The sequence below is a fragment of the Haemorhous mexicanus genome, chromosome 8 (genome assembly GCF_027477595.1).
Source record: "Haemorhous mexicanus isolate bHaeMex1 chromosome 8, bHaeMex1.pri, whole genome shotgun sequence".
NCBI lineage: Eukaryota > Metazoa > Chordata > Aves > Passeriformes > Fringillidae > Haemorhous > Haemorhous mexicanus.
Window position 1 is genome coordinate 18537661 of NC_082348.1, and position 13374 is coordinate 18551034.

Here is a 13374-nt window from a genome sequence, read left to right on the forward strand (position 1 = left end):
ATACTAAATTAAACCAGTTAAGCTAGTTCAGTCTTTGACAGTCTGGAACAGAAGTTACTGCCTCATTTCATTTTGTTCCTTTCCTGTGTCTTTAGCCCCACTCTTCCAGCTTTCTGAACTGAGCTGCTTCTCCTCCTCCTTTCCATACCTTATCCTATTTCCCTCATCTCACAGCCTGGTAAACAGGGCAGAAAAACGGGATGGAGAAGCCCTGCCTCACCTACTAGAGAGATGGCTGGTGATGCACTCAGAGCTCTCACCACAGTGTGCAGGGTAGAGAAGGGACTTGTTGCTGCTGTGCTTTTACAGACTTATTGAAGCATTAAGGTGCTGAGCAGTTGTTTGTGGTGTGCTGATAGAACTTTCTTCCTGCTTGGTAACTACCATGACTTATCCAGTGCATGTGCAATCAACAGGCTGGAAAGAATCAGAAAGCAATTGGCTGGTCAGTCTCTCACCCTGGGAATCAGATAAACCTTGCATTAGCTTGGTAATGCCTCTGGTGGCTTTTTGGAACTAATGTGGTTTTTTTCACTGTCAGAAAGGCCAGTAGCCAGTAATACTCAAGGAAGGTTTTTCAGAGCAGCATTCCAGCTGTGCTCAGAAAGACTAGAAATTTAGTAGAAGTTTATATTACATTCTGTCAGATTAGTTACAGATAAGTATCAGAAATCTTTAGGGCTTTTCTGATTAGATATCAGAAAAGCCCTAAAGCATCATGAAAAATTTTTGAAGAGCTAGGGAAGTTCATAGCTGAAATTGTCCAGACATTTAATTTGAGACTTGAAACTTAACTGGAGACTTTAAACTGTTAAGAAAATACAGTCACACCTCAAGAAACTCTCACAAAGTTATGAACAAACCAGATATTTTTTGTAAAGTCCTTCTTACTTTCATCAGACAGGACACTTCTCAAAACAGACAGAACCAAGTTCTCTATATGAAAAATATAAGTAAAAGGAGGAAGTAAGTTGTTTATCAGTCTCTGAATATCAAATTTATCTGCCTCTGCTTGCAGTTAAATGGGACATTTTAAGGTAGTATTTTTGCCCTGTTTCAACATTATTTAAAATCCCTTCTAAATGTCCTTTATCTCCACAAGGGAGGTCTGAGTACTGTGCATCTGTTTTAGAAAGAATTCCTACACAAAGTTGTAATTTTATGTGGAATAAAATTACCTATAAAAACTAAAAGATCTTGTCTCTAATTTTTGTTTTTAAACACCAATTTTCTTCTCCACTCTTTAACATTTATTCTAATTGCTGCTGAAGTCTATTTGCTAATGAGGTTACCTACCATCATTTGCTGGCACTGTCATACATGAAAAAACTGCTGCAGCTGATCCTGTTACTCTTCAGCTCCACCATTTGAATCATCTGCAACAATAAATTGATTTGTGCTCTTCCTGCTTGAAAGGCAACTCTTCTGTCTTCCAGACTGGGAACAGAGCAGGAAGGAAAAGGAAAGGAGTCACAATTTTACTCTACCAGAGCTGCCTTAAAGTTAGAAAGAAGTTAAGTGTAGAGGGACAGGTATAGGCTCTTACCTGCCTACTTACATTCCCTTCCTTTAGACTTCCAGAAATTTACTCCTGTGAAACCAGAGGCAAAAGGGATTGTAGACTAAATGCAGCTCTGAAGCACTAATTTTTTATTCTATGTCCTATGTATGAAGAAATACTGAGGAAACCTTTTAAATGCAGTTCCTTTGACTCAGTATGGAGTTTTTAAAAAGCCAAGAATTGTACAGGAGGTTTTCGGACAGTATATTACTGACAATGCCAGGGAGACCTGCAAACTCAGCCTTTTTCTGTTCTTCAGAGGAGAAAAGGCATTTTATTTTACTTCACCATGGATTTTTAAAAGGAGTACATTCCACCACATCAGTCTGAATTGCCATGTGAAACCTTCATCTCATGGACAGGGACTGACAGTGGAACAGGGAAAGGGAAGCTGGAATGTGAATAGGTACCAAGTCATACAGAAAAGCTGAACCCACATGCCTTCCTATTATGCCTTTTCTCTTTTTTCCTTAAGAAAATTTTGAAAATTTTTAAACTGTAAAATTATTAAAGACATATATATAGATGTGTTTTGGATATTAACAGATATGTAAATTATTTTTGATCCTACTTTTAATATGAAGTATTCTCTCTAATCACAAAATGAAAACAGTTTCATGTGTAAGAAAGTAATTTCTAATCATACTCTGCTGCAGATTTTTCTTACTCCATGTTCTGTAGCACAATCTTTTATTTTCAGAGTTCATCAATTTCCAATTAACTTCTGCAAAAGACTTTATATTAATAACCTGTCAGCAAGTAATATCAGCACTGTGATTTCTTTTCCTGACACTTCTTCTATGTAGCTTTTAAAATTTCCTGTTGGATGCTCTCCTCATATGTAGTAGAATTCAACTGTGAAAAAAAGGTTTTAATCCTGAAATACAAGTAGAAAAATCATGTCAACACTGTATTATGTTGTCTTCATATGTCATTGGTTACTATTTTTTCAAAGCAAACATTCTCCTTTCCTTGTTCTTCCAGTATTTACATAAAAATAACAGAATTCTAAGAGATTGATGCAACATAGGTGAATGAAATTTCAGATAACTGCTTTTCAAATAAATGAGAAAGAGTGGTAAAGCTGGTGAATTCACAGTGCTCTTTAGCATCGCCCCAGAATTTTTTTTCTTGGATGTACATGCAGTTCCAAGCAGAGGCCATCAGGAGCCTGCATTTATCTGCCCTCCCATTCAGTATCACATAAATCACATCCAATTTCCAATGTTATATAGTTAGAGCATGAGCATCTGCTTTCCATCTGTACAAATTAATTTAGCAGTATTTGCAGCAGTGCTGCAGCAATCATTGTAAGACCACATTTGACAACCATCAGGGCCATGAAGAAGTTAAGACAAGAGAAAGTGTATTCACAATATTAATTATTGGAAAGAATATTTTAACTTTTTGCCTGCCTGAGACCACTGCTGACATAGCTCAGTCTGCATTATGTTGTGGATACAGCTACAATTTTCACTAAACACTATATACAGATATTAAAGCAAGTATGGCTGCAGAATATGAGCATAAAGCTACTATACAGCTTGGCAATCAGAAAGTACCACATGATGGGTTGCTATGGTATCTGCAAGCATGACTTTTTTATAAAGCAATATTGCAAACTGCAATACAGCATGGAATTCTCTGACCATTTTTAAACATGGCTGTTACAGATACTTACTTCTTTGGAAATCAAAACAGTTTATTACATTCCATTTCAGATATATATTGTTTGAAAAATATTTTGTGCTGTTTGTTAATCAGCTGTCACATTCCACAAAGACAATTATCAAGATCGCTGTTAAAGAGAAAGTAACATGCTTTCAAGATAATAGAAAATGGAAGTGCAGAGCATGTCTGGAACTGCAGGGTTTGATTGCTATAAATTGTTTATGAAATGCCATTCCTTATTTTCATCAAAAGCTTTTCTTGCAGCAGACATCATGTGTGCTTCAGCATGCAATTTTCCCTCTCCAGAGGGATGAGAATGTGCCGCAGTTTACTTTGCTTGGGTTACACTGCAGTGTCTTTTTTATTTTTTTCAGGCAAGCACCAGAATATGTCTCTTTCCACTGTGCAACAGCTCCCACTGATCAGTGAGGAGAAATAAATATGCTGAGTGACAGAACCTGCATGCTGTATCACACAGACAAAACCTACTTGTGCTCTAAGAATGAAAGAAATGGTACCATCCCCCACTGAAAAAGATGCTGCTAATGCAGAGGTTTGTGAGCCATTAAATATTCCTACACTGCAGAGATTTCAGATTATTTCTCCTAATGCCTTCCTGAGCTAGATAAGCCTTTCTGAATCTATACTATAGAATGAAAATTGTAAGGATTTTCTACCTCCAAAAAAAGTCCCCTGCATTTTTAATAATATTTCATTCTACATATTATATATAATATATATATAGTAGAATGAAGAGCAAACGACACAGGTACTTTCATAAGTGATTCTTTCAGAAGGCTGGGGCTGTTTCAGGGGTGCAGGAGTGGGATTAGATGAATAATGCCTATTAAGAAAAGTCAACCTAAAGCTATTTGAGGAATTCCTCCCTGCATCAAAACGCTTCAGCTGTAGTTTGGTAAGCTCAGATGAGCACGGCAGTTCTCAGCCGACGTGGTGTCAGGTCCGGCTATAGGTCCCCGTGTCTTACAGGGTGCAGAAGTGAAACCCAAGAAGCTGCTGTTTCAGTCACTGGAGTGCTGACAGTGACCCTGTCCCCCCAGGAGCGGAGCGAGTACCAGGCTGTGCCAAGCACGAAGCCCGCGGTTCTGGCCGTGCCGCCGCCCGCAGCCGGAGCCCGCAGGTGCCGCCCCGGCTCCCAGCGCCCCCAGCAGCGCAAATTCCTGCCTCAAAACACCTGCTGCCCCCGAACCTATTTAACGCCTCTTTATGAAAACAAGCGAGAGAGCAATATCCTACCTATTCCCCCTGCTCTCTTCTCCCTTTTTCATTTTTACAAGTGATTTCGAATGATGGATGCGGGACTAGTCTTGTCATTAGAAGTGAAATCGTTTTGTTACAAGGTTGAGCCAGACCAGGATTTGAAAAATTCCAAAAATGTTTCACTTTTATGTTCCCATACAGGTCTGGAGAATAGCTGAGGCTTTTTTGGAGGGTGGGGAGGGGTGCTGGGTGCTGATGACACCTTCATGAAGTAAAATACACCTACATTCCTAGGTTAGTAAGAGAGAGCTCATTTCTTAGGCAGTTTAAATTTTTCCTTCTCTGTGAGCTGGGACAATAAGAGAGTGGAGTGTCCCACTGCTCTATGTATTTTGCCTAATGTTTTGCATAATGATTTATGACTAACCCATTACCTGAAACCACTGTCTTATATCAAAACCAAAACACAGATTTATTTAATACATGCAGGTTAAGGAGGAAGTCTGCAAAGCACCTGTGTCTTCCATAAGATTTTTACCTTCAAGGTACACTGGAATAATTTCAAAGAAATACGGAAGTATACAAATTTATTCAAATATATACACTTGGAATCCAAAAATATATTACTTTTTTTGTAAAGATCTGAGATTTTGCATTTAAGATAAAAAAAATGAAGTGACTCCAGCTGTATTATAGGTTCAATAGTCATAACTTTAAAAATAATAGAAATTGTATAGGGTAAAATGATTTTATAAATGACCTTATATATTTCTGTACAGTATCAAATTTGTAGAAAAATTATTACATAAATATTTTATGCTTATTCCACATAGAATTTTCAATTTACCTACACACCCATCCAGCACTGACTTAACTTTAAACAGCAATTTAAGGATATAAAGTATGATACTTTTAAAAAGTATTTACATTAGTACATTAATATGTAATTATCAGCGACTGCCATATTAAAACACTAGCTATTCTGGATTGAAAAAACCATTTATATTAATTCAAATCAGGTATAGTTACTAAAAATCATGCACACTGTCCTTCAAAGCACAGCATAGCTCAAGGCTTTTTCCTGTTAGTTATATTGGCCCAAGCCTACAGCAGCTTCTCTTCACAAAAGAAATGAGAACACACACACACACACACACAAAAAAACAGGATCAATCACCCCATGCCCAGGTCCATTGCACACACCATGTCCCTCATCCTGCCAGCTGTGTGCAGCAACCTCTCACCAGGGACCAGCCTGAGAGCCTCAGCAAAGGCATCAGTTGCCTGAGGGCTGTGACATGGCCCCTGAAACCTCTAATAGCTCCTGCTCCCTCCTCTTGGCAAGCATGGATTGCTTCAGAGGGAAAGGAATTAAAGCAACTCTGTTCTGCCCCATGGGGCTATTTTGGTGACAGATCCTGGGTCCCCTATTCCAGAGTGAGCAGTGTCTGCAGGAGCAGCTGTGGAGCCATCCCACACTGGACTTGCCCATCAGAGAGTATCACTAAAGCTCTTCCTGGACAACTCAAAAATTTGGCAAAAGGACACATAGCTAAAATGCTTTTTTTTTTAAAATTCTGAAAAAACACCTCTGGTCAGAACAACATCAGCATTTCATTTTGATGGTGACAAGCTGAGACTGAGCTAAGTCATGAAGCACCACATGATCTAGATGTCTAAATCGCCTCACTGCTGAAGTGACTTCCCCTTAATTTTACCAACCATTACCTGTTAATCTTTATAAAATTCATACAATAAAAGACAAAGACTAAAATAATTACATAAAAAGGTTATCTTTATTCTTTTGGGTTGTTAGCAATGTAGTTATTTTTGGTAAAACAACTTCCTGCATGCAGTTCAGCAGTACACTATGAGCCAATAATTTCCATAAAAGCAAGAGCCCATCAATATTCTAGTTCTTTTGTAAGAAATGCAAAGTGTTTCACTGTCCATTGCACAAGTTCACTATTCATCCTCATGAAGGAAGATTTTTGAATAACAAATTATATTTAAAGTGTTTCTACTGCAGAGTGCACCAATAAGCAAAGCAGACAGTGTGAGATTAACTCTGGGGAAAAAGCAATGTTCCTGTGACTAAGACCCCTGAAAATCAATAGAAAGGATTGTAACATTAAAAAAGGCCTTCTATCTTATTTCACATAAAAAGACCTACCTATGGATCAGAAAAAAAATTTGCACTGTCCATTGGTTTTAAAATTATTCATTATGAAAAGCTGTTGAAAGCAATTAGCAGACGTTTTCAATTACACATTGCATATTATGTTTCTGAACAGTAAAGTGTCAAAGAAAAACAGCAATAAATATTAATAAAAACAGGAAAATATGTGTAATTTCTTATAGTGAGTAAAGTTATAAAATAAAATTATTTAAAAATAAAAATAATAGATATATGTTATAATTTTCTTCTAGCCCCATATTTTAAGCCATCTATTTGTCCTGTATAGTCCACCTCCTTACTGCACATTTGCTGATTACAACACTCACACAAAATAAAATCTTTAATAGCAGCAAACTATTGCTTACTGGTATGAGGAATGATGGTCTTGTCAAACAGTTTTTCTTTTTAGCACTCACATTTCTTCCCATGTTAAACTTTAACAGCTGTAGGATAATAGCAGCAAGCATGCATCAGTTAGAGCTTCCAATTATTTGAAGTATCACAGAATATACCATAATATCTACTGAAATGTTGTAAGCTAACTTACTAGGGTATTACATATTTGACACATATATGGTAATTAGGTCATTGTCTCCTTGTACAAAAAGGTACCACTGTGTAAAACAACTGATTAAATAACAGAGGGTATCTTACTTACATGTATAGTGTCAGCCTGAATGCAAAAATAATCCTCTAAACCCCAGTGCAGGACAAAGCTGATTTCACTACATCTTCTGGTCATCTCAGCTCTCTATGGAACATTACATTACAGTGGAAACCTGACTAAATTGCCAAGAGGGTGTCAAAATCACCTCTCTCTTGTACATACTTTGTGTTTCTATGATCCATGCTTCCAAAGTAGAGAAAATGAAATCTGAGGTATATATTAAGGTAGTATTTGTCCCCAAAGGTACTCTGCTACCAACTTAAACTCATAGCTTTGATTATTTTCCTAAGTGGGATACACTTGTGAGAAATAAGAAGCGTAGCAACAGACTTTGGAATAAAGTATGGAAGCTCACAACACTACAGGTCAAAACATACCATTTAAAAAAATATATAATTTCCTATAGGAAGAATTTGCCATTTGTGGCTTTTCTGTGAAAAGAATTGTTTGAATGTTTCAGGAATTATAAACTATCTTGTACTCTGATAGTAATTTTTTTCACAGTTTCACAATTTTCCAAACAGGAACTCTATGTAGCATCATTTCTTTAAACCAGTGTATCTGAAAAGGACAGTACAATAAATTAAAAACTACTAAAAGGTAGTAAAAAATATACATTAAAATAAAAAAAACTTAGTTACCAACCTCTTTTCTGTGAGAATTATTCCCTTGTTAGATTTACTGACAAATTCTTTATCTGGACTCTGTTGGGTTTTTTTATAGTTTGGTGCTTCTTTGATCTACACTCTGAGGTTTGATAATCTGGAATCCTGGTTTTTTGCATTTAGAAGTGGCTTGAAGAGAATTATGTTCATATTATGATGCCATAATTACGTATTCCTGACATTTGTGTTTCTCTGCACATAGGACTAATATTTAGTGTTTGTCTAAATAAAGAGTATTTAGATGTTTTTTCTCAGCACAGCAGAATTAATGAAGCAGTATGTTATTAAAGCAAATGAAATCATGGAACACAGATAAGAGATGAAATGTACACAGTGGATACACTTACTCCCCAAAAATACAGGCTTATTAGGACCCATTAAGGGTTCCTATATTCCAAGCAGAAATTTTTTGTCTCCTCTCAGTTAGTAACAGCTGATAATCAAAACCATTGTTCTGCAAGTTTGTTTCCCTGTTACACCAAGAGTTTACTAGTGATGGATCATTGTCTTGGACAGGCACTGTCTGCAGTAGTGGGTAAATATGTAAAAACTTGTAATTTTGGCATAATCTTCCAGTAAGAGTGCTAGTGACAAAAACATATTTTCAAGCTTGCAAACAGTCATCACGAAGAAAGTGCCTTTTACTTTTTGTTTCCTCTTCTGTCTTTTCCTTTGTCTTCCTTTTCTGATTTGTCATCTTCATATTTTTCTTTTTCTGGTTTTGTTACACTGTCATAAGAAGGCGGAGCTGTGGTGGATGCAGTCATATCCATTTTCTCTGGAGATGAGTTTTCACTCAGCTTACCAACAATCACATCCTCTTTGATAAGCAGATCACCCCCATCCTTCTGATACATAAATGAAAGCTTCTTTACTGACTGCCTTAGAAGATGACGTCTGTAAGCACGCTGAATGATAGTGGCAGAAACTTCTTCCTGCTTTCGTTTCAGTGTGGTTGTGATTGGTTCATAGGAGACTTTAGAAGGATTGGATGCCATAAACCGATCTTCCATCTGTATTCTGAGGGCGTCCATCTCCCCACTTTCCCCCAAAACACGCTTTGTGAAAGCAAACAAGATGTCAAGGCAGTGAATTCTGTCACCGCTCACCACAGGTAGATCCATTGCAATAAGATGAACCGTGTTTGGTTTTGGTATGTTAAGAGGAGGATCTAGAGAAGCTGCAAAATCAGACAGTTTGCTATATTCTATGAATTGTGTTGCACCAGGATCATATTTTTCCCAAACCTCATAGAACATCTCAAAGTCATCCTCGCCCAAGGGTTCGGCGCTTTCTTCAGTAGCAACACTGAAGTTCTCCAAAATCACAGCAATGTACATGTTCACCACTACCAGAAAGGATATGATAATGTAGCTGACAAAGAAGAAAATCCCAACAGAAGGGTTGCCACAGTCACCTTTCACAGAGCTCCCCGGGTGATCTTTATGGGGGTCACAGTCTGGCTCCCCACTGTTGAGAATTGGGTTGAGCAAATTATTCCAGCCAGCGGACGTGGTGATCTGGAACAGGCAGATCATGCTGTTGCCAAACGTTTCAAAGTTGAACATGTCATCTATCCCATCTTCCCTCTTGACATAGGCAAAGTTGGACATGCCAAAGATGGCATAGATGAACATGACCAGGAAGAGCAGCAGCCCAATGTTGAACAAAGCAGGAAGAGACATCATCAAAGCAAAGAGCAGAGTGCGGATTCCCTTAGCGCCTTTAATGAGGCGCAGGATTCGACCGATTCTGGCAAGTCGTACAACTCTGAACAAAGTGGGTGACACAAAGTACTTCTCAATCACCTCAGCTAGAAACATACCTGTGAATCATAAAAATAAATTAAGAGAGTAAGTTTTTAACACAGATTACATTTTCCACAGAAAAGTATAAATGCCCTCCCCAGCTCTAGTTGTGGAATTAGTGGAAAATATAATTGAAGATAAATTTTATCTGTTATGGATAATTTTGGAATTTTTCACAGCACTTTTAGAAAATAACCCCAAACCTAAAAGTATTACAACTGATACAGAATTATTAAGAAAGTTAGCACTTTCAAGTATGCATTTCGTTTCCTAAATAATCGAGAGAAATTAAAATTAAGTAATTCCTCTAATTTGCACAACTTGACAGAGATAAAGCATTAAATACACATATAACCATATTTCATTTTGAACATAAGAATTTCTTACCTATTATTGAAAGAATAACAACCACAAAATCAAAAATATTCCAGCCAATGGTGAAGTAATAATAACGGAGTGAAAATATTTTGAAGACACATTCACCAGTGAAAAGGACAACAAAGACCAAGTTAATCCAATATAAAATATTTTGCATCAGTTGATTTTGGTCATCTGTTTCTATCATCATTGTGATCATGTTAAGACAGATTAGAACCATAATGATGATGTCAAATAGTTGCTTGGTTACAATATCAAACACCAGACCTTGCAATTTGTTCTGAGGGAAGAAAAAAGAAAAGGTTATAGTATTTTTATGTAATAAACATGTTTTCTCTTTCCCATTTCATTCTTCCTCTCCCAAAATATACAACAAACAACAGGCTTAAAAATCTAAGAAAACCATTGTCCAGTAACTTATATGCTAGTTCAAAGTTTTTCTCTCAAAACTTAACAAGCCTTTATTTCTTCATGTTCTTTGATTCTCTTCTTCCTCAGGCATAACAAATATGAGAGATTTTTCCTGCAGAACTGATACATGTACATTTCAATTCAGAATGAAGGGGTAACTTTATGTAGGCTGAAACTGTTTTAGAGTTAAAGGAGAAATTTTATTATAATTGATGTACTGCTGGGATTTCTCTGCAAATACAGATGACATAAGAACAGCCCAATTCTTACCACTGGTCGAGGTATAGGTTTTTGTGGTTTCTTGGAGCCCAGCTTCTTCATTGCATTGTAGTATTTCTTTTGCTCTTCTGTCATGAAAATGTCTTGGCCTCCAAGGTAAATTAATAAAAGAAACCCCAAATCTGATTACAGACAAGCCTTCATATCCATTAATTCACAGCATTGCAGAACATGGTTTAAATAAGCCCTTTAGTCATCCTTATACATTGTCACCAAAACCAAACCATAATAATTGTTTCAAAGGTTGTTAAAATATCTGATGAATCTTGAAGGAAAAATGAACAAAATTATGGAGCAAAGAAAATCCCCAAAACTTCTATCTACTTCTTATTTTAAAAAATACATACCTGATTAATTCAATTAAACAAATGTAAAAAACTAAATCCTACTTGGAAAATGCACATTTCATAGACACTTAATAAAGCTAGGATCATGAACTCCACATTGTAAATCAATCTACCCGAAATAAAAAAGTTTCAAAGGCACAAAGATACACTGTGAGCATATATGCCTTCAGGTAAAACATACGAAGAGAAAGAAATTACTGATTTTACTTTTCAGGATGTGCATTTTATCATTTGAGTATAGGTACCTCAGTTCAGATGATATATGAACAGTATCTATGAAGCTTGACCATCCCCCTACACTGGGCCTAGATCATCAGAAGCACGGGTTTACTTTGGGGTTTCTTGTCTGAATAAAATGTTTTCTAGACTGGTAAAATACACACATGGAAACACTTTTTAGAAATACAATCTATATTGTCAAGTAACTTGTTTTATTCCTTTCATGCACTTGTTTGCAATTGTATTCCAGGTATGCATGATACCAAAGCAGTGGCATGGGGCAATCAACTCCAGAGTCAGGGGTGATTCTGTGACTTCGTTGCACTGAAATTGTCAAATGTAGTGTCAATCTTACAGCCAAAGCAATGATAAGTCTGAATGAAGGCATGTTCAACTTTCAGCTGGGTCTATATATTGACATGAAGATTTAGAAGGCAAAAGAGACTGTCTTTAACAAACTCTCCTCATAAATCAAATATTCAAGTAAAATTAACTTCTTGGAGAGTAAGAGTTTTGGAAGAAAAACAAGAAGTTGATTTGATTATTATTGTGGAAATGTGCTATGACTGTTGGAAGATTTCAGTCAGTGGGAAATAAAGAATAAAGGAAGAGCCATAAAGAAAGTGGGAAGGCGTTGGGGATTTCTTCTGCTGTCTCACTGATGTGATAGCTATCATGAGAGAACAAGCCATCCTTGTCTCAGTGTACTGTCCCCAGGGAGAATATAGGCCTCAAGGCAAGATACCCTTAAGGACCAGCTAGGAAGCCAACAGCAGAGCATTGCCTCCCTCACAGAACTAATGCAATGAAAGTAGGATGCACACAGGAACCACAGAAAAGCACAATTTAACTACACAGAGACAGTATTGTGCAACACGAGCTCTTTTCCCGTTCATCTCCCAAAATGCCCAAGTGTCAGTGATATTAAAAAAGAAAAATGGCAAGAAAAATACTGCTGGCTAGCCATGAACTGTGTGGTCTGCACATTTCTACAAACACAGATGCACCTATAAATTCAAAAGACAGACAACTAATGTTTGCTTATTTGCTAGATGAGACTGAAGAATACCATAAAGATAGAGTTTCCCCAGCCTAATTGCACGTCCAGTATTTTATTTTCTTGGTGACTTACAACAGCTCCAAATGTACAAGGGATGTATACCACACTGCCACAAAAAGCCATTTAGCAGGAACCCTTATCTGCCTTCTGAGTCATGATGATTCCAGTGGACAGTGTCTGCCAAGTGAACTTAATAAAATTTATAATTACCTCATTACTGAGTAAGGTCACCTTGTAACACATCAACTGCCAAAAATGCCAATAACATGTATATGACCTTAGGATGAGGTCATATAGGCTCTCCAAGAATGAGAAATGGATCCACCTTCCTGCTAAGGGATGCCCCTGAAGTTCTCTCCAAGGAAGGTACAAATATTTTGAAGGATGAAGATGCCACCATTTATGGTTTAAATAGCAAATACAATTTAATTTGCCATCATAGCTTGCATTTCCATCTATTTACATGTCCCTAGAATTCTTGACACAATCCTGTGTTCATTTAAATAATAGAAACAGCTTATGTTGAAAAGAAAACCTACACATTTTCAAATGACCTACATCTTCTTTTTCTTGCAAATTGACCAACTCAAGACAGTTTCCCTACCCTCTCTAGTCTTACAATACAGAGAAGTATTTTCAGCATTCAGTGTGTTAGTCTTTGTAATGGAGGTCTTCACAATACTGCTATATGTCAGCTCCTTATCAATTTTGAAATTTATAGTTTTGCATATTTTCTTCTTTCCTGCCTTTTATTTGCTTAAGTCATCTGCACTTTCATATTGGTTAGTCACTCACAGCACTGAAAGTTAAGAAAAACAAAGACATAATTTTGTGATGGACAACGTATCACTGGGCTGTACAGGGATGTGGAGAACACTCAAACACTAAGTGTAATTTTAAATTACTTC

At 36.9% G+C, this 13374-nt stretch overlaps 1 protein-coding gene across 4 annotated transcripts in view; it reads right to left on the reverse strand.

Annotated features, from left to right (window-relative positions):
• Positions 1–6230: 6230 nt before the first annotated feature.
• Positions 6231–13374, reverse strand: part of LOC132330540 (sodium channel protein type 2 subunit alpha-like) — a 61469-nt gene continuing 54325 nt past the window's right edge. For all 4 annotated transcript variants that reach the window (XM_059853031.1, XM_059853028.1, XM_059853029.1 and 1 more), the window contains 3 exons: positions 10832–10936; positions 10160–10430; positions 6231–9789 (listed from right to left, as the gene is read on the reverse strand). In XM_059853031.1, coding sequence (XP_059709014.1) covers positions 8606–9789; positions 10160–10430; positions 10832–10936 — 1560 coding nt within the window. In that variant the 3' untranslated portion in view covers positions 6231–8605. The remainder of the gene's footprint in view (positions 9790–10159; positions 10431–10831; positions 10937–13374) is intronic.